At 64.3% G+C, this 18,679-nt stretch overlaps 4 protein-coding genes across 5 annotated transcripts; 1 reads left to right on the forward strand and 3 right to left on the reverse strand.

The window, feature by feature from the left end:
• Window position 1: 1 nt before the first annotated feature.
• Window positions 2-2,051, reverse strand: LRRC26 (leucine rich repeat containing 26). The gene is made up of 2 exons (XM_045470385.1): window positions 467-2,051; window positions 2-378 (listed from the first exon to the last, which is right to left on the reverse strand). Exons 1-2 carry the CDS (start codon window positions 1,137-1,139, stop codon window positions 89-91), a joined length of 963 nt encoding a protein of 320 aa, XP_045326341.1. The 5' UTR covers window positions 1,140-2,051; the 3' UTR covers window positions 2-88.
• Window positions 2,052-2,166: 115 nt separating this feature from the next.
• On the reverse strand, window positions 2,167-4,039 carry TMEM210 (transmembrane protein 210). Its single transcript, XM_045470389.1, has 3 exons — window positions 3,112-4,039; window positions 2,852-2,987; window positions 2,167-2,440 (listed from the first exon to the last, which is right to left on the reverse strand). The coding sequence occupies exons 1-3, from the start codon at window positions 3,197-3,199 to the stop codon at window positions 2,215-2,217; spliced, it is 450 nt and encodes a 149-aa protein (XP_045326345.1). The 5' UTR covers window positions 3,200-4,039; the 3' UTR covers window positions 2,167-2,214.
• A 1,188-nt stretch (window positions 4,040-5,227) lies between these two features.
• ANAPC2 (anaphase promoting complex subunit 2) lies at window positions 5,228-15,594 on the reverse strand. Its single transcript, XM_045470367.1, has 13 exons — window positions 15,440-15,594; window positions 14,554-15,176; window positions 13,428-13,560; window positions 12,260-12,434; window positions 11,747-11,866; window positions 11,275-11,392; window positions 10,369-10,550; window positions 9,876-10,017; window positions 9,490-9,565; window positions 9,198-9,401; window positions 6,088-6,217; window positions 5,653-5,888; window positions 5,228-5,555 (listed from the first exon to the last, which is right to left on the reverse strand). Exons 1-13 carry the CDS (start codon window positions 15,542-15,544, stop codon window positions 5,343-5,345), a joined length of 2,457 nt encoding a protein of 818 aa, XP_045326323.1. The 5' UTR covers window positions 15,545-15,594; the 3' UTR covers window positions 5,228-5,342.
• Window positions 15,595-15,629: 35 nt separating this feature from the next.
• SSNA1 (SS nuclear autoantigen 1) lies at window positions 15,630-17,429 on the forward strand. Of its 2 annotated transcripts, none has more exons than XM_045470387.1 (3): window positions 15,630-15,763; window positions 16,237-16,436; window positions 16,787-17,429. In XM_045470387.1, exons 1-3 carry the CDS (start codon window positions 15,712-15,714, stop codon window positions 16,904-16,906), a joined length of 372 nt encoding a protein of 123 aa, XP_045326343.1. In that variant the 5' UTR covers window positions 15,630-15,711; the 3' UTR covers window positions 16,907-17,429. The 2 variants fall into 2 exon arrangements, with proteins under 2 accessions (XP_045326343.1, XP_045326344.1); XM_045470388.1 differs by having other exon boundaries at window positions 15,632-15,763; window positions 16,878-17,429.
• The last annotated feature ends 1,250 nt before the right edge of the window (window positions 17,430-18,679 follow it).

An 18,679-nucleotide genomic window follows, 5' to 3' on the forward strand; every position in this document is an offset into this window, starting at 1 on the left:
CTTTCTGTCTGTGTCGCTTGTTGACGCCTGCAGGGAGAGTGAAGAAGGGCAGGGGACAGGGGAAGATTCGAGAACAGCCAAGGCCCGCTCAGTCCTGAGCAGCGGCCGCGGGGCTCCCGGGGCCAGGGGCCAGCGCTCTCCTCAGCGGGCCCAGGGCGGTGGCGCGGCAGCGGCGCGTGCGGCAGGCGGTGAGCACGGAGCCCAGCCCCAGGCAGGCGGCCAGGCTGGCGAGAAAGGAGACGGGCCCGAGCGCGTAGACCACAGCCAGGTCCCGGGGGGCGAGCCGCTGCGCGCAGTGGCTGAAGGCGGCGTCCGTTAAGGCGGTCAAGGGTCTGAGCGTCAGGCGCCCTGGCAACACGCAGAGCAGCGTCTCGGCCTCTGCGGGACACAGGTGCACAGTCAGGTGGCGGCGGCGGGGACCGTGGCCGTGGCTCCCGGCCCGCCTACCCCCACCCGGAGGGCTCACCTGGCGCCGGCCGCGGGTGCCGGCGCAGCCAGGAGCAGAGCGGACGCAGCGCGCAGCCGCAGACCCAAGGGTTGCCGCGCAGGCGCAGTGCGCGGAGAGCGGGCAGGCCGGCCAGCAGTCCCGGCGCGAGCGCGGGCAGCTCGTTGTCCTGCAGGCTGAGCGCGTACAGCAGCGGGAGCGCGCCCAGCGCCGCCGGCTCCAGGCGCGCCAGCCGATTGCCTGCCAGCGAGAGGGAACGCAGCGCGCGCAAGGGCGAAAAGGTGCCGGGCGCCAGCGCCTCCAACTGGTTGGCGCTGAGGTCGAGCTGCTGCAGCGCGCCCAAGCTCCAGAAGGCCCGCGCGTGCACCCAGCGCAGCCCGTTCTCGCGCAGGTCCAGGCGCAGCAGCGTGTCAGCGCCCACGAAAGCGCCGGGCGGCAGCGCGCGCACACGGTTATGGTCCAGCAGCAGCGCGCGCACGCGCCGGCTCAGGCCCGCAGGCACGGCGGGCAGCGCGCGCCTCGAGCAGTTGGCCTGGCCGCCCGGCGCGCACGCGCACGCCTCCGGGCAGTCCGGGGTGCCTGGGGTTCCCGAGGAGGTGGCCGCGGCCGACAACTGGGCCCAGACCGACCACGGCGACAGCAGCAGCAGCAACATCGGCGACGGCCGCCGCGAGAGAGAGGAGAGGCTCCGCATGGGGGCAGAGCTCAAGGCCTGCTGCCCGTGCGTTCACGTAGCCAGTGCGTCTTTGCCGCGCCTGCACAAATATTAATTCTCCAGCCCGAGTGCCGGCAGTTCCTGTTCCACGGCTGGTCCCCGCGCCCAGGGCGGGGGCTGGGCGGATAGCCAGCACCCTGCACTGCCAGCCACCTGTCCCGGAGCCGGGCTCCTCTTGGCTCTGCGCCAGCTGCGGCGATGAGAAGCCCCACCTCTCCTCTCCTGGGGTATCCACCACCCTGTGCCCCCCTTGAGGCCTAAGCCGCTGGATGACCCCCCCCCCCCCCCCCCCGCACACACACACACACCCATCAAACTCATGGATGCCACGCATGGAATGGGACCCAGGGGCCTCTTTGCTCACTCGTCCCTGCCTGTCTCCTGCCCAGCAAAGTGACGCTAGCACACACACAGTGGGCCCCCTCCCCGCACCCCCCGTATAGGGATGGTCCCATCTCCATAGTGGATGTTTGGTGGGGTCAGGAGTACATGATGGGAGCCTGAGCCCAGGGGATAGGCCGTAGGGTGGAGCGGGGACTGCATACCTGAGGCAGTGGAGACCGTCGTGTCTGCCCTACCTGGCCCTATGAGGATTCTCCTAGAACCTCAAGGAGACAGTGTGGGTAGGGCACAGGCACCAGCCCAAGTTCTCTAGTCAAATGCTGCTCCCTCTGGAGTCACCAGAGTTGCACATCCTGTCCTGGGGTTTTCTGGGGTGGGGGTGGGGTGGGCAGGGGCCCAGGAGCCATGCCAACTTCGTAGGGCAAGGCAGCAGGACGATGCCGGGAGGAGCTAGACGGAGGCCATGGCAGGAGGAGATGGAAACACCAGGGCTGTGGCTCCTGCCCTGAAGGGCAGGCAGCGCACACTCGCGCGCACACACACACACACACACACACCCGCCATCCAAGATAAAGGAGATGACCTAGGTGCACACAGACCCCTCCCCACCCCTTCACGCAGCCGCACAGCGGCTCTAGGAGGAGCCCGCAGAGAGGACAGGGCAGAAGCACTAAATACCGTTTAATTCTCTTACCCTAGGCTGCCCGCAGCCCTACTCAGGTGGGGGGGTGAGAGGGGCTGGCTCCTCTAGGGTCAGAGTTGGGGCCATCGGGTCCATGGGGATGGTTATGAGGCCGTGAGCCTCCAGGGGAGGCATCAGGGAGACCTCCAGGTCAGGGTCCATGAGGTGGGACTCCACGTGCAACGTGTGCAGGTCCGTGTGATCTTCCTGGACCCCGAAGTGCCCCACCATCCTGCGCGACACGGGCTGGGTCAGGCTTGTTGCAGGCAGTCACCAGGACGGGCTCGAGAGGACTGGACCCCCCTCCCAGGGCAGGCCTGGCTCTCAGGTCAGTGCCCCTGATGCATCTGTGACCACACCTCCCAGTGGGGCAGGAGCAGGGGCACAGCTCACCCGTGGGGTCCTCCCCTGAGGTTACTCACCTGCTGTCCATGTGTCTGCAGGAGGCATGTTCATGTCTGGGGGACAAAGGAAGGTGTGAGTCCTGGAGCAGGGGAGCTGGCCCCCAGGAGCCCAGAAGTGCCCCTCCCACACCCCACCTCTTCACAGCCCAGTCCGGGAAATAGCGTTCCCCAGCTCTGGCTGACATCTCACCTGGGGCAGAGGCCCCTCTCCCAGCAGGGCCCCGTGGCCCTCACCCACCCTGCCCGCCCCGGGGCCTACACACCTCTTGGCTCGCATGGCACCAATTGCCACGATGACGAGGGCACAGAAGCAGCTGGCACCAACGCCCGCCAGCACCACCAGCAGGGCAATGAGGGCCTCGCGGCTGAGGCCGAGGCTGCACTCACAGTACGTTCCAGCTGCAGAGACAGGGCCCGTGTGGCCGAGGGGCCCTCGTCACCTGCCAGTGGAGGGCCCCCGGGGCCGCCCCTCACCCCAGGAGGGGCCCTGACTGGGGCGGGGTTCAGGGACAGGAGGAGGCACCTGCAGCAGGGATGAGCAAAAGGGACAGACATATCAGGCCGAGAGGGCCGCCAGCCAGGCAGGAGTCAGGCTGGGGACAGGGGGCCATGTCCAGCCCCCAGCCCCACCACACACCTCTGGACGGAACCTATTGGAAGGCGCTGACCTCACAATAGGGCTGTGGAGCAGGGTGGGGTGGTGGGGGAATCGGGGGTCTGGGAGGTGTGTGGGGGTGGGCAGGGCTTCAGCCGGAGCTTCACTTGAACTTCCGTGTGGGAGCAGAGGAACCCTGGGCAGGCAACCCCCGGGGTGAAGCAGATAGGGTGGCTGGGGGCCTGGGAGCTGCTCCCCAGTGCCCTACTGGATCCAGCCTCAGGGGATGGTGCATTACAGGGAAGGGGGTGGAGATCACCCTTAGGCTCTTGGGATAGTGGAGACGCTGACCCGGAAACCCTGGGGGGGCCCTCAGCAGACGGCGGGAGGCCTGTTTCTCAGGGACTGTGACAGCCCACGTGAGGCCTGGGCCCCAGCTGACCTATGCCACCATCCTTCCCCCAAGGCTGCCAGGAGCAGGGGCCAAGAAGGGGCAAGGCATGGGCCTGTGCTCGCTGCCCTCCCTCGCACTGGCGGTCTCGGGGAGGATCTCGCCCCCAGCTCAGCAATGCCGGAGGCCGGAGGAACCGCCAGGCTCTCCGATCCCCCAGGAGGTGGGGGCGCTGCCCACAGGCCCTCCCACAGCCACAGCCGCTAGGCGCTTCTGGCTGAGAAAAGGCTACCGGTAGCATCTGAGGCTCCCAATCTGTATCATTTATCAGAGCCCCCCTGCCCTGAGGGCTCCTTCCTCTGCATCTTCCTGCCTGAGGGACTTAGCTGCAGGCTGGCATCGTGGGACTTAACCTCAGCCTTCCCCCTGGCCTCGCAGTCCAGAGGCCTCCTCCCTCCTCCCCTAAGGACCTAGGCCAGCAAACCACACAGGCAGCAGGGGGAGCTGTCCCACACCACGGATGACCCCACAGGGCACCAGGGGCAAGGGTGCAGAGGGGCCCTGGCTGACTCCTTGTCATTGGGGACCTCCCTGACTCCTCTGACACAGGTGTCTCCTCCTAGCGTTGAACCCTCCTTGGGGACCAGCCAGCAGTTTCTGGGACACCTCTGTGCCTGTTGTGTGATGCTGTGACCCGAGATGCAGCTTTTTTGTTTTTCTCACATTTCGTTAACAAACCAAGTCCAAAGGGACGTGTGCCTGTGCCCAGGAGCTGCCCCGCTGCCCCGCCAGACCCGTCTAGCCGGTTTGCATCCGGGTTAGGATGACGGAAGTAAACTCAGCCCCATGCCAGGTGACCTTCCGCCTGGAGGGAACGGTGGGTGTTAGAGCCTTCTGGGCCTCCAGCAGAACTCAGAGGAAAGCGGGAAGCCCCTCTCCTAGTGACCACAGCACGGCAGCCTCGGTGGTGGGTGGAGCCCAAGTGAGGCAAACACTGGCTCGCCAGAATCCTGGAACTGCTAAGGCTACGTGCCTAGTCCTACCGCTCGTTCTCCAAGCCCGTGGCCAACAGGACACTCTGGAGTGAGAGGGGGTCCCGTCAAGGACTGATACCAGGGCCCCAGGGGAACAGGTCAAAGTGGAGAGGTGGGGGTAGGCACTAGAAGACAGCCTGGCGGAGGGGGCTGCCCAAGGGTGTCTGGGGGCAACAGGCAGGACTCCAGGCTTGGGAAGGCACCCCGGGTGGGCGGGAACAGGACGCCGGAGGCTCGTTCCAAAGGGCCTTTGTTGCCCAGGAGGCTGGCACCACCAGCCAGCACGGAGCCTCCTGCACCGCAGGCTGTGGTGCCCAGTGCTTCTGAAGACCTCCAGCCTGCGTCCAGCCAACGCCCTTCCCTGCCTCCCGGGACCTCAGGGGCTGGGGGCGGTGCCAGGACCCCTCGTGTGCCCCAGGGACACCCACATGCCAGGACCGTGGGTCTGGAGCCCGGTGACAGGTGTGCAGGCAGGGCTGGGCCCGGACACGCGTGTGTTTCCCCGCACCTGCTCCCAGGGAGCCAGGCCCTGCTAGGCTGAGCTGGAGAGGCCGCTGTGAAGGGCAAACCCGGACCCCACGCCCGCGATGGGCCCACAAAGCCACCAGGACAGGGAAAGGATAGAGAACCATTTGCTTTACTCTGCACTCCGGGGGCCGGGCAGGGGCACGGGGGGCACCCCCCCAGCCACCCTCCCTCCGTGGGGACGTCGCGGGAAGGGCGCAGTGGGCACGTCAGCTGCAGCTCTTGGGCAGGCGGTAGACGCCGGCTGAGTAGACCAGCTGCTGGTCCCTCACCTTCTTCTGCAGGAAGCCCTGGAGCTCCTGCAGGTCGATCTCGGCCAGCGCGGGGCCGGTGACCACGAACATGCGCAGCATGCTGTAGATACGCTCCAGCGACAGGCTCTCCAGGTTGGTCAGCATGGCCTGGATGTACGTCCAGAAAAGCTGGGGACACAGAGGCCAGGCCGGCCGTCAGGCCATCCCCCGCGCGGCCACCGCACCAGAGGCCGAGCCGGGCCCCCGCCCCCGCCCCTGGCCGCACCAGCAGCTCCTCCTCCTTCTGGTCGGCCTGGGAGGCCATGCCGGAGTCGCTCTCGTCGTCGCTGTCAAGGAGCACCATGCTGTCCCGGTCCTGGGGCCGCTCCTCCTCCACCACAGAGAAGGTCCCGGCAGGCTCCTCCCGCAGCACTCCCTGCTGCAGCCACACGGACATGCGCCGCCGCAGCAGGGCCACGGGCATCTTCACCACCTTGCTCAGCTCCTCCAGGGTCCAGCTGGCTGCACGGAGCGGCCGGGAACACTAGCCACTGGGCCTCGTCGGCCCATTCACCTTCCCAGGGGGCAGCCCCAGGAGGCCGAGTCCTGCCCCCAACCTCCAACCCCCCCCCACCTCCCGGCCACACGGAGCAGCGCCTGGCACTGGTCCCCCCCCAGGAGGCAAGGCTGGGGCAGGCCAGCCAGGGGCCAGTGGGTTCACCTTGGTCCTGGAAGTAGAGCAAGACCACCGCCTGCACGGGAGTCACTGCCACAGACAAGGTACGATCGGCCAGCTCCACGTCCATGGTCACCAGGCCCAGGGTGTGCTTCCAGCTGAGGGTCCGCATGGCCTGGGGAGGGCCGCAGTCAGCACGAGCAGCCCGGGGGCCTGGCTGAGCCCAGCTGAGTGAGACTCCGCCACCTGGCACCAGGTGACAGAAGAGCTCCCTCACCCCCCCCCCCCCCCCCCCCCCCCCGGCAGTGGGCAGCAGGGTGGATAGAAGACAGGGCTCCGCTTCCCACACCCTCCACTACCACGATCTGATAGGACTGAACAATGAGGGCTGCTGGTGAGTTAACGGTGTCTGAAAGACGTCCAACATCGTAACCCCCAGGACCTCAGAACGTGACCTGGGTTGGAGACGAGGCCGCTGCAGACGGGCTTAGTTAAGACAAGGTCATCCGAAGTACAGCGAGCCCTGATGTAGCTCGGTCAGCACCCTTGCAAGAGGGAAGACAGTGTGAAGACAGGCAGAGACGGCAGGGATGCAGCCACAAGCCGAGAAACACCGAGGGTGGCCTGCAACACCAGATGCTGGGGAGGCGGAGGGACCCTCTCCCACAGCCTTCGGAGGCGCACAGCCCTGCTGACGCCCTGACCTCTGCTCTGGCCCCCAGAGCGGAGAAAAAGATCTGTGTTGTTGGAAGCACCCGCGTCATGGCACTTTGTTATGGCAGCCACGAGAAAGTGACACATTTTGGTCCCGGGAAGGGGGTGCTGCTGTAACAAATTCCCAGAAGTGTGAGTCCACGGAGCTGGGTGACAGGCAGAGGCTGGGAGAGCTGTGGGCTGCATGCCTCTAAGAGCCTGAATTGCCCCGGAGAGACCGTCGGCAGGGACACGGCCGGGAAAGCCACAAGAGGTGTCACGAGGAGGAAGAGGCCACGGCCAACTGAAGACAGTGTGGCCTGCTATGTGGTGGCAGAATCCTGTCTGAGCACGACCCTGCTGGGCAGAAAGCACACCCCAGCACGATGAACCAACACTGAGCTGAGGAGACTCTGCAAATGTGGGAGGGATGGCCTCGCAGCGGCAGCAGGGGTGAGGCGGAGGGGAGCCAGCGCGAAGGCAGGGGTGCTGCTCTTCTCTGTGTGCTCTAGAGACAGAGCCGAGAGGGCGCCAGAGACCCGAGCTCTGACGTGGGAGCCGACCAGCGTCCTCAGAAGAGCCGGGACAGACCGGGCGGACCAGGAAGGGTGTCTGTGAGGGCCCACGGCCAAAGGCCTGGACGACTGGGAGCTGCAGGGAGGACGAGGCTCCTGAGAATTTTACGGCGACCCGGACTAAAACGGAGAGACGGCCAGCTGAGGAGGGCTCAGCGGGCCTGGCAGGGTGGGCAGACAGAAGACAGCCTTGAACCCAGAGCAGTGCCTCCCCTGGCTTTTGGACTTGCTTTGAGCCTGTGACCCCCCTCCTTCCTTGAGAAGTCATCCTCTCAGAACGGAGGGGTCTGTGCCACACCTCGCAGGCACGCTCTGCTTTCCCAGGCTCGCAGCTGGAGAGGGACTGCCCTCGATGAGCTGCGCTCGGTCTCGCTCCTGCCCGATTCAGATGCTACTCAGACACCAAACTTTGAGGTGTGGGGTGATGTCAACGTGGTGCTGGAACGGCTTAAGACTTCTGGGGATGTTGGATGAATGTGTTTTGCACGTGGGAAGCACACGAATTTGGGGCGGGGGGGGGCACAGGGTAGACTGTTCTAGGTTGAACTGTGTCCCTCATAGTTAAGGATGTTAAAGTCCTAACCCCTGATAACTCAGAATGTAACTGTATCTGGACATCAGATTACCACACGTCAATTCGTTCAAGTGAGGTCATTCTAGAATAGGGTGGGCCTTTAATCGAACATGACTGGTGTCCTTGTAAGAAACGTGGACACAAAGAGACACAGGGAGAATGCCACGTGACAACAGAGGCGGAGGTTGGGCTGATGTGGCCACAAGTCAAGTGATGCCTAGAGCCACCAGAAGCCGGAAGCAGCAGGAGGAACCCTCCCTCAAGCCTCTGGACAGAGTGCAGCCCTATGATCGATCCTGGACTCCCAGCTGCCAGAACTAACACGATACACCTGCACTGTTTTGAGCCCCGATCATGGCACTTGGTTGCTGACCAACACAAGGGAGTCTTCAGTAACCCCCTCACCCCCTCAGCTCCAAAGGAGGAGGCAACAGAGAACCCCACCTTGTAGGGGGGAAACGGAAGCAGAACCCACAGTTTGCCCAGGTCACAAGCAGGAGAGCCACAGACAGGCTCTCCAGCTCCAAGCCCACGACCGTACAGCCACCACTGCAGCCTGCAGCGGGAAAGATGCAAGGCCACCAACAGAAACCACAAGCAAGGATACTCTGTGGGCTGTGTGGCCACCCACGTGTCCAACGTGATCCTCAGGCCAAGAGCTCTGGTGTGAGGCAGAGACACTGTGGCCACAGGTCCGACCTCCAGCATCGCCCCGGGGCCTGCTCCTGCCACTCTAGTGTCCAGCCGGAGTCAGGACAAAGCACGCTGAGGCATGGCCACCACATCAGGTGCATTAGGCCCGAGCAGAAAGGCATGGCTGAGCCATCCTCTGGGAAAGCAGCTTCTAGGGAAGCAAGCCAGGCAGTGGCAAGGCCGGGGCAGAGTCCTGCAAGTCAAATGCTTCATGAGCAATCTGGAGACTGCTTGGAGGCAGACGCCCATGGGGCACACACAGCCCCCTGACTCTCTCTGGGGCAAGCCCGGTGCCCCAGCCCCCAGTTCTGAGATGTCAGAGGGTAGACAGTGGAAGAGGAAGCCCGGGAAGGTGGGGCCACCCGGAGGCGCGGAGGGCAGAAGCGGCCCGGCCCCTCCCCCAGTGTGGGTGTGCACGCACACGTGCAGAGGCTCCTAAGGGACGAGGGGAGCAGAACGGGGGCTGCGCCCTCCTGCCCCGACGCAGAGGCACAGGAGAGGTGTCAGCAGAGAGCCGCACAGGCGGGTCGCACCCAGGTCCCGTTGCACAGCCTGCTGGGGAGGGTCACCAGGTCAGGACGCAGCCCCCACCTGCCACCAGGGGGAGGCGTGGCCTGTACCTTCAGCTTCTCGTACTTCTTGCAGTAGACCTCTAGGGCCTCCCTGATGTCCTCGGGGACCTCCAGCTTCTCGTCCTTGAAGGGAGGCCAAAACTCGCTGGACAGGATGACGGCATAGACCCCAAAAGGTGGCTGCTCCTCTACGGGCCGCTTCTCGTCCTCCTCACGAATGTTGGCGTTGATGCGCCGGGAGTCCGCCATGTCCTGGGGGGAGGAACGGGGTCTCACGAAGGCCCCGGGGCTGGGCTCAGGGTGAGGCCGGGCCAGGTGGGCAGGAGCCCCGCGTGCCCACCTTCAGCATGACCTCGCAGAAGTGCATGGGAGCCTCGCCAAAGCGCAGCTTCAGCAGCTCCACGTTGCGGATCTCCCTGGAAGAACGCATCTCTGAGGGGGCGTGGCGCGCCCCCACCCCAAGCAGCACCCGTAGCGGAGCGGGCACCCTCCCCCACCCAGCGCAGGGACACCCTGGGGGGGAGGGGAGGGGAGTGCAGCTCCAGCCACCGAGACCCTGGACTCCGTCCCGGCTGAGGCCCAGGGGTTCCCGGGGATCTGGTTCCCCGAGCCCCTGGGCCTCCCCCCAGGCCTCTCCAGGGTGACGGCTGAGCACGGGGGGCACCTCCCCGCCGGAGAGCAGGCAGCGGCGCCCCCTGCGGCCCAGTGGCGCCTTGCGGGCCTCACCGCTCAGGACTAAAGCTGAACTGGTGCAGGAGGCGGTCGGCCAGCAGCGAGCGGTACTCGTTGATGAACAGGTCCTTGCTGCCGTAGATGCTGACCAGCAGGCTGATGATGTCCGAGGAGCGCCGCTTGGAGCTGGACTTCCCTGCACGGCACGGGGACCGGCACCAGTGGCATCTCGCAGGGACCGAGGAAGCACCGTCCGTGCCCACGCAGGCCCCACCCTGCCACGCCCGTGAGGCCCAGGCCCAGATCCCAGGCGAGGGGCGGGGTGGGTAGTGCACAGGCCGCCTGGGAATCTGCTCTTCTAGCAAGCTGGACGGAGACACAGGCCACCGTGGGCCCACTCAAGCCAGCCAGAGCCCCCTGCAGACGCGGGTCGGGGCGGGTGCTGACAACTGATCCCCTCAAGCTTTCGGGCACCTGTGGAATCAGACGCCTGCCTTGCTGGAGCGTCACCCACAATCCAGAGCCAGGTGGGGCTGGTGGCACTGACCTGGATCGGCATCCACAGGGTCAGGGACCCAGTCCTCGGGCTCGCCAGAGTCATCCTCGCTGTCCTGACCAGTCTCCAGGCTCGCCGGGTCTGTCTTGGACAGCTCGACAGCCAAGTCCCCCGTCCCATCTGAGTCCCCCGTCAGCCCAGCTACAATCTGCCGCACCGTGTCCTCCCGCGTCCTGCCAGATGTGAGTACCGCTGGCCTTCACGGTACCTCTCTCCCTGTTTGCCCACACCACGGTACCCCACCTCACCCCGGCAGCCAGCACCCCCGTTGGCCCCATGCTTAAGATGGGTCCATCAAACTTTCTCTCAGAAATCAGTAATACTAATCATAATAATTAAGATAAACCCCACCGTTTTCGGGAACGCCGAGAACTAAAATAATACGGGATCTAGGCCAGGGCCTTCCCAACCAAGAGGCAGCAGACGTGAGTCAGGGAAGCTCCAGATGCCTCCCAGCCCCAGCCCTGAGCCTCTACTGTCCCGAGGGGTCTCCAGACAGCTGTGCCCCAGCACCTGCTCAAACACATCCTCTGACAGACAGCCTGGGAGTCACTGCCGTTCATGCACGGGGGTCCCCTCCCCGCCCCCGGCCTCAGCCTGGGTCTTGGTCAGCAAGCTAAAGCTGAGTCGGGGCCTCTATGGACTAGGAAAACGGGATGGGAACAGAGAGCAGGGTTGCAGGGTGGGGTTCCCAGTGTCTGCCCATGGACGTGGTGGCACCCACAAGACGAAGAAGCCCGGGCCGTGGCCAGGTCATGTGGCCCAACAGGAGAGAGAGAGTGTCCTTGGTGTTTCGGGGGCCACAAGGACCCACGGGGAACTTGGCTGCACAAATGGAGCCAGGAGACAAGGACCCCAGGTCCAAGCAGCAGCCTGGAGCTTGGCCACGGGGCTCACCTCAGGTAGCGGCGAATGGGCTCACAAGCCACCTCCAAGATGACCATGGAAGGGTCGAGCACACGCAGTGCCTTGATGGCGGATATATAGAGGGTGATGATGTCGCACGTGTTGACCCCTACGGCCAGGAGAAAGGACAGTAGTCACAGCAGCACCCAGGAGTTGTCCCATGAGCGGCAGCGCCCTGGCCAGGTGGGTTTTTCGGCCACCACTGTGACCTCCCTCCCCAGGATACCACTGTGGCCCACGGGACGCTGTCCCCCTTCTCCCCTAACTCTCACGTGCTTTCCTTGGAACTTTCCAAGGTCCGAGCCCTCCCCTCACTGGGCAGTCGGCCCCAGGCCACACCCATCACTTCCCAGGACTCTCTTCAAGGGAGGATGAGGCAGAGCTCCTAAGGACCGCACAGACCCACACCCTACACAGGCCCCTCGGCAGAGGAGACTGGCCTCTTGGGCAGCAGCTCAGGCACCTGGGTGGAGGAGCCGCGTCTCCAGGGCAGCCTTGAGAGACAGGAGCAGCTGCTGCCTCTGGTCAGTCCTTTCCAGGCAGTATTTGAGGTCCTCGATGGCTGGCCGGGAGTCTGGGAAGTCTGTAGGAAGAGTGTGGACCCTTGCACACACACGTGCAAGCACACAATGCTGTGCGTGCAAGAAAGGACACAAAGTCGGCAGGGCCCAGAAGGTGAGCGGTGGCGCCTCCACTCAGCAGTGATGAGAAACACCGCTAGGTGCTCCAGGCCATCCCTGGGCGGTCACGTGCCCTCCAGCCCCCGCCCCGCCCCCGAGTGCCCAAGGACAGAGCAAGAGCATGAGGCCGCCGACAGGATGGGGGTGGACGCCCAGAAGCACCGTGTGGGGGCCACACTGGCGGGCCCAGCTCTGCTTGGGACGCCACTGTCTGTCCTAAGTGCCCCTGACCGCCTGCAGGATCTGAATGGCGAAGGCACGGGGAAGGTGGCCACTTCAGCGGGCAGGGGGCCGACCTCGGATGATGCTGAAGAGCTCCTCGATGCGTAGGCCGGCATAGATACGGTAGAAAAACCTCTGCACGTGGCAGCGCCACCGGCGCAGTGTGTTGCCAGCCTCCGGGGACGCGGGCCTGGCGGGGCCGTCCTGCAGGAATACCTTGCCGAGCCAGCCGACCACCCTCTCGATCCACTGTCGGGAGAGCACAGGTGTAGGGAGGTGAGGAGCTGAATGAGCCCCAGCCCGACACGGAGCAGAGGCTACCCGCACTGCAGCCAGTCTTGGGGAGCCTCTAAGGCTCCTGGACACTAGGAGCACATTGAAACCAGCAGGATAACGGGTCCAAAGTGGGCCTCCCAGGCCTCCCATCGATGTGTCCCCACACCCGATGAGCACCAGAGCCCAGGCTTATCTCTAGCAACAGTGGCCCTGATGCAGAGCACAGAGAGAACGCTCACCTCTGACCTGGTGGACAGACACACCCTGGGGGCCACGTACCTGACTAGTCCCACCACGCTGGGACAACGGAAGGGCCCTTCTGAGCACACACGCAGAAACTTATAGGCAAAACAGCCGCACAGAGCCTAGGATGCCCACGTTCCCCCACAAACTACGCAGCCCCTGATGACAACATCCTGATACTCTACCACCTGGGGGCAACACAGGTGCCCCGGCCAGGCCTCTGGGCTCACACCCACTCCAGACCGCTGCTGTACAGACACTTGCTTTGAACCCCCACCACAGCTAATCTGCGCCCTGGGACGCAGACACCAGGAAGCGGCGGAGAATGACATGCGGGAAGTAGGGGCAGGCTGGACGGTCCCCTGCGGTTGGGCCAGCACCTCCCCGGCTCTAGGGAGACCAGGGCAGAGCCCCAGACCATGCCCCAACAGCATGGGCGCCCTGAGGCCTCTCAGCGGGACACCCCAGACCTTGGCACCGCCTCCAGCCAAGTGATTTCTCACAGACCTTGCTGAGCAGGTCACGGGCTCTTTCTTGCGGTCACAAGGGCAGGCCGGGAAGGGCCAGCTTCCACCCAGCACCAAGACAGCTTCATCCACCAGCCAGGTCCTCGCTCGTCCAAGTCCCCATACTGTGGCTGCTTCTAAGACCACTAGGGTGTCAGGTTGGCCAGAAACCTGTTCTACAGCCCCCAGGGAACAGGGCCCGAGAGGCTGTCCTTACCTTGTGGAACTCTCGCAGGAAGGAGCGCTCGTACTCGCCCCGACAGCGGTCCTCCATTCTCTCCCTGGTCACCTGGTGCAGGGTGGTGGTCACAGCCTCCGCACTGACCCGCTCCAACAGACTCAGCCTGTGTCTGGAGGACAGCCCTGCTCGTGGAGCACACGGAGTACCCTGCTCCCCCTCACACCCAGTGCCCTCTGTCCCGAAGGCTTCAAGGAAAAGCTGCTGGGGAGGACAGAGCCCTGCCCTCCCCAGTTGGCCTCTCTGCCCAGGCTGAGACCCTGGCCTTGCCCATGTGAGGAGTGGGTGTGGCTCTCAGGGCTAAAACCGCATCTCCTCAAACATGGCTCTGAAGCAACAGCTAAATGTATCACCGTCCTGACCACGTGAGCATAGACGCCACCAGTTATGCTGTTGGGTGCAGACCCCGGTCAGCGATGGCAAATGAACCCGAGAAAACGAGAGAGAACATTTCTGGGCACCCTGCATCTGGGATGAACCAGCAAAAGCCATCCAGGGCCTCCCTGACCCTCGCCAGCAACAGGGCCCCTCCCTCAGTCCAGCTAGAAGCCCCTCCCCCTTCCCAACAGCTGTGCTGCTGCCGCTTCACTCAACGTGACAAGATCATTACCAGAAACCACAAAGGATTAAAGGCTCACAGCTCCGAACCCAGCTTTAACGGCGACAGCAAAATCCTTTCCTCTTTAAAAGGCTGGAAAAGCAATCTGCTTGCCCAGCGTGTTAGCCTAATCCCCAACTTGTCTGGAAAGAATAAAAAAAGCAAGCCCACCTCTTGTAATTACAAGAGAGGATGAACACCATCCCTTCCCCAGGGAGCCTACAGAAGGCACAGCAGAATTCTACGTGGCCCAGAAAATTTGCAATCCCTAGGGTCTCAGAGTAAGCAAAGAGCGGAAACCCAGGGCTAGTGTGAGTGGCAGACACACACCTGTGTCCAAGACAAAACGTATAAATTCACAGCTCGGGGATCCTGGGGACCCGCCCCTGGCCACACCCAGGACGATCCGGCAGAGACCCCACCCCCCACCCCACCCAGCCAGCTGGACGCAGGAAAGCCAGCCAGAGGCAAGAACAGAGGCGTGGCCACACAGGCACGAGTACTCACAGGACCTGGCTGAGCTGGTGAAACTGCTCCAGGGCCTGGCGGCACCAACACTGCTGCTTGTCACTGCCGCATCCCGCACACAACGGGCTCTGCAGAAGCCGGTAGTACCGGCGACGGGCATACCTGCTGTCCAATTCCCCCTCTAGTTCTGGGTCTGTGCCCCCTTCCCCCTTCCTCTTACTCTGCATGTAGACTCTCAAAAAGCGCCCATAGAGGCGCTGAATCATCTCCTGAAAGGTTCTGGGAGTGGAAAAGAACAGGACGCCCCGCAAGGTGGTGTGGACTTTTTCCCGCAGCCCCTGAGCGCCTGCGCCCATCAGCAAGCCCAGGCGAGTCCATTTCTCCAGCAGCTCTAGACTATGCAGGTAGGGATCCAGGCGGCTCTCCAACAGGCCGAAAGCGTCAAGGAGAAGCAGAAGGCACTGGGGCTCGTCTGCACAGTTCTCACGCTGGGAGATAGTATTCCAGAACTCAAGGGAGATGTTGGCCTGCAGGTCGTTCTGCAGCACCTCTACAAACCACTCCTCCAGGACCGAATGCAGACCGTGGGCCCTCAAAACCTCCACCGCCGCCCGAAGCTCCTCCTCCTTTGGCGGCACCGCACCGCTGGTCCGGGAGGACGCCTGGAGTGCAGGGAACCGTGAGAAGGGGACACAGAGTAGCGGTGGGAAGGGCACTGACACGCGGGGAGAAGCGGGGAAAGGGACAGAGCGGAGGGGAAGCTGCGGGATTTCCGCTACTCCTCGTCCACGACGCACGGATGCTTGGCCGACGCTAGGGAAGGGCCGCCTCGGCAGCGGAACGAACCCCAGGGTGGACGTCCTAGTAAAGCGCGCAGGGTCCCCGGAACCCCGCGCGGACCCGCTGCCCTCTTCCGGGGCCTCACCAGTCCCAACGCGGCCGGCGGCACCAGCCCGGTGCTCACGGTGTTCCAGGCCACCAACAGTTCCTGTGCAGGCCCGGGGTCGCCGTCTCGCACCGCCGTCGCCATCTGCGCCCACCAGCTCCCAGGGCTTCGCGGCGAGGCGCGCGGCGATGACGCACACGAGAGGCGCGCCGCGGTGACGTATCGGAGGGCGCGCTGTCGGAAGGCAGTGCGCAGGCGCGAACGGCGAGGCGCTGGCGGCGGTTGGAGTGGTCGCGGCCCAAGCGGCGACCATGACCCAGCAGGGCGCGGCGCTGCAGAATTACAACAACGAGCTAGTCAAGTGTGAGCGGCCGCGCGGCGGGGTCTGCCGGGCGGGCTGGGAGGGCGCGGGGCTCGCCGGCGTGCAGGCCGAGGCAGTAGCTGGCCCGCAGCGCGCGGCCGAGTGGGGTGCACGGTCCGTGCGTGGGTGTCTCGGCTGGGAAGGCGCCGGTGGCCGTCGGACCTGCCCGGCGCACGGCCGCTCTGTGGCACGCACCAAGCCCTGGGTATCTGTGGAGAGAGCCAAGGAACGAATGGCCAGAGCACGCACTGCCGCCCGGGCGCCACGCCCGCTGGTCCGGTGTGGTGCTTTCTCTAACCCCGAGAACTTCCTTGGCGGTCGGAGCCTGGCCTGGCGGCGGTGGAAGGTGGCCGAGCCAGCCCCGGGCCTCCCGCCTCCCTCTCCTCCTACACAGCAGTGGGCTCCAGAGTGGCAGGGGTGCTGCTGTCCTTCCTGCCCTGGGTCCACAGCGCCTGCCCCACTCGGCCCACTGTAGGCATCGAGGAGCTGTGTCAGAAGCGAGAGGAGTTGTGTCGGCAGATCCAGCAGGAGGAGGATGAGAAGCAGCGGCTGCAGAGCGAGGTGAGGCAGCTGACAGAGAAACTGGCCCGAGTCAACGAGAATCTGGCGCGCAAGATTGCTTCTCGCAACGAGTTTGACCGGACCATCGCAGAGACAGAGGCTGCCTACCTCAAGGTGGGGCTCGGGGCCCCTTGGGGTTAGGGCCGGCAGGGAGCCTGCGTGCCTGTGGCCCGTGGGGGGTGGCCTGGGGGCACCCACGGGCAGAGGCGACAGGACTACAACATGGTCAGGACCACTGTGGGATGACAGTGGGGCTGTCAGTGGGGCCCGGCACGCCCCAAGTCCTGTTCTGGGCACCGTAGTTTTATGGCTTGTCCCAGACCACGGGCAGAGAGCGGCAGCAAGGGCCAGAGCTCATCTCGTCTGGCTTCCCAGGGAGCAAGGAGGGGGGCTTTGGGCTAAAGGCTCTGCCGACCCTGTCCGACCCTCCTGTCAGGGGCTTCCTCTCCCTGCTTCTGCCCCAGGCTTGGCACCGGCTTGGTAGGAGCAGAGCTGGGCTGTGCGAGCCTTCTGACGAGAGGGATAGTGACAGCCGTCTCGTGTCCCCGTTTCCAGATCCTGGAAAGCTCGCAGACTCTGCTTAGTGTCCTGAAGAGGGAAGCCGGGAACTTGACCAAAGCCACAGCCTCGGAGCACAAGAGCAGTGGAGGCAGGGAGAGCTGAGGAGGCCATTGGTGGGGAGGGGCCTGCCTCCCACGTCCCTCAGTGGCTCGACCCCCAACAAGCCTGTCTTCAAAGCATCTTTATTCTTCGTGGTAGCAGCTGCCTCCTTTCACTGTCTCGGGTGCCAAGAGGCAGTTGCCCAGCTTCACCTGCCCCAGGTGACAAGTACAGCCCTGGGTGCAGCCCACCAGGTGGGGGTCCTGGCCCTGTACTCACAGGACATGGGAAGGACAGGCTCTGGGTGAGTTCCGCTCGGGGCGGAGGTCCCCTCACCCCCGCCCTGGGCTGCCAGAAAGACCCTGCTCCCTACTTTCACCAGCACGGCAGCCACCTCACCTCGGTGCCCAGGCCAGGGGAGCAGGGGAGGGGCTGGGGCCCACCCCCTCAGAGCTTGCCCTGGTGGCCTATGTATGACTGTCAGTAAAGATTGTCTTTGTGAAGGTAGCTACTGCCTGTGTCCTGTGTCCTGCGTGTGGGACGTGGGACTGCTGCACAACCCCAGAACCAATGTGAGCCCAGCCGTATGGCTCCTTGGCAGAGGAGGGCCTGGAGTGGCTTTCCCTGTGACAAGCCTTGTTGGCTTTGGGGACAGAGTTGAGGGTACCCTTGAGCATTCCCTGGGACCTTGTCACCCACCCTTTCTCCCCACCAGGGCTGCTGGCCCCCTGCCCCCAACTCCAGCACTTAGCCTCCCCGTCGGGTGGTGTTCTGCCTGTTGGGCTTGGTCTGTGCGATGCCCTATTCCCCAGCACAAGGCCTGGCCCAGGGAGACGCTCTCCAGCCAGGGCTGTGCCCCAGCTCCAGGATTCTAAACTTTGCTCCCACCCCACAGCACCACCACTCCCCACTCTCCCTGGTCCCACCAAGCGTGCCGACTTCCAGCCTCCCACGCTGCCTGGGGCCCAGCCCTCCACCCCGAGTCCTCTCTGGGACTGTCTCTGTTGGCCAGTTAGCTCCTATGGGGGTCCCTGCAGCTAGGCAGGTCTGAGAAGCATGTATTGAGAAGGTTTGGAGAAACCTGGGCCCACTCCACCCAGAACACTAAAAACACCCTTCTCCTTCCCAAGTTTGGCCAAGCAGCATTTCTCACGGGCTTGACTCTTCAGGAGGGATGTACTTGCATCCGTTGCCTGGATTACAAGCAGCCCCAGCTCCCCAGCTCCAAGCTGAGCAGGCAGTTCTGTGTCTCCTGTTTCCTCTTGGATTCTGCTGGGTTTTCCTGCCAGCCGTTAGCACTGACTCCAGGGAAGTGGTCTGCCTCCTACAGCCTTGCTGCGGGCTCCTGTCGGTCAGGTGGCTTTCCAAGCCACACAGGAGGCGAGATCCCTGAGGTTCCGCCCGCTCCTCGTCCCCTCCCAGGTGCTTGGCCTTAAAAACGACTCTGGTCCAGCCAGAGTACCCGACCCCAGAGAGCAAGCCCAAAGTGCTCCTCCCCCTACAGCTCCCACTGTGTCAGCCCAGAGACCACAAGTGCTCACGGGGGTCCCTCTTCCCCCAAGGGGGTGGCTGGGAGGGGAAGCAGGGCAGGCGGGGCTACGGGAGTGAACGCCTGGACCGCCAGACAGCAACGTGTGGGGGTGCCACACAGGACTACCCCATACCCAGGCACAGATGTCCTGGCTGGGCTCCCGCTGTACCTTCCTCCTCGCTGCCAGGGCCTCGATGGAGCCCCACAGACCCCACCCCTGCTCCCT

Source organism: Leopardus geoffroyi, chromosome D4 (assembly GCF_018350155.1).
Source record: "Leopardus geoffroyi isolate Oge1 chromosome D4, O.geoffroyi_Oge1_pat1.0, whole genome shotgun sequence".
Lineage (NCBI taxonomy): Eukaryota > Metazoa > Chordata > Mammalia > Carnivora > Felidae > Leopardus > Leopardus geoffroyi.

Excerpts from the sequence above, each read along its gene's own strand:
- LRRC26 (XM_045470385.1), bottom strand. The coding sequence starts at position 1,139 with ATGCGGAGCCTCTCCTCTCTCTCGCGGCGGCCGTCGCCGATGTTGCTG. Across the intron at positions 379-466 it reads GCACCCGCGGCCGGCGCCAG|AGGCCGAGACGCTGCTCTGC; the intron begins GTGAGCCCTCCG and ends TGTGTCCCGCAG.
- TMEM210 (XM_045470389.1), bottom strand. The coding sequence starts at position 3,199 with ATGGCCCCCTGTCCCCAGCCTGACTCCTGCCTGGCTGGCGGCCCTCTC. Across the intron at positions 2,988-3,111 it reads TTTGCTCATCCCTGCTGCAG|CTGGAACGTACTGTGAGTGC; the intron begins GTGCCTCCTCCT and ends CTGTCTCTGCAG. Across the intron at positions 2,441-2,851 it reads GGTGCCATGCGAGCCAAGAG|CCTGACCCAGCCCGTGTCGC; the intron begins GTGTGTAGGCCC and ends GCCTGCAACAAG.
- ANAPC2 (XM_045470367.1), bottom strand. The coding sequence starts at position 15,544 with ATGGCGACGGCGGTGCGAGACGGCGACCCCGGGCCTGCACAGGAACTG. Across the intron at positions 11,393-11,746 it reads GACGCGGCTCCTCCACCCAG|GGGTCAACACGTGCGACATC; the intron begins GTGCCTGAGCTG and ends TCCTGGCCGTAG. Across the intron at positions 10,018-10,368 it reads CCCTGTGGATGCCGATCCAG|GGAAGTCCAGCTCCAAGCGG; the intron begins GTCAGTGCCACC and ends CGTGCCGTGCAG.
- SSNA1 (XM_045470387.1), top strand. The coding sequence starts at position 15,712 with ATGACCCAGCAGGGCGCGGCGCTGCAGAATTACAACAACGAGCTAGTC. Across the intron at positions 15,764-16,236 it reads CAACAACGAGCTAGTCAAGT|GCATCGAGGAGCTGTGTCAG; the intron begins GTGAGCGGCCGC and ends GGCCCACTGTAG. Across the intron at positions 16,437-16,786 it reads CAGAGGCTGCCTACCTCAAG|GCTTGGCACCGGCTTGGTAG; the intron begins GTGGGGCTCGGG and ends CTTCTGCCCCAG.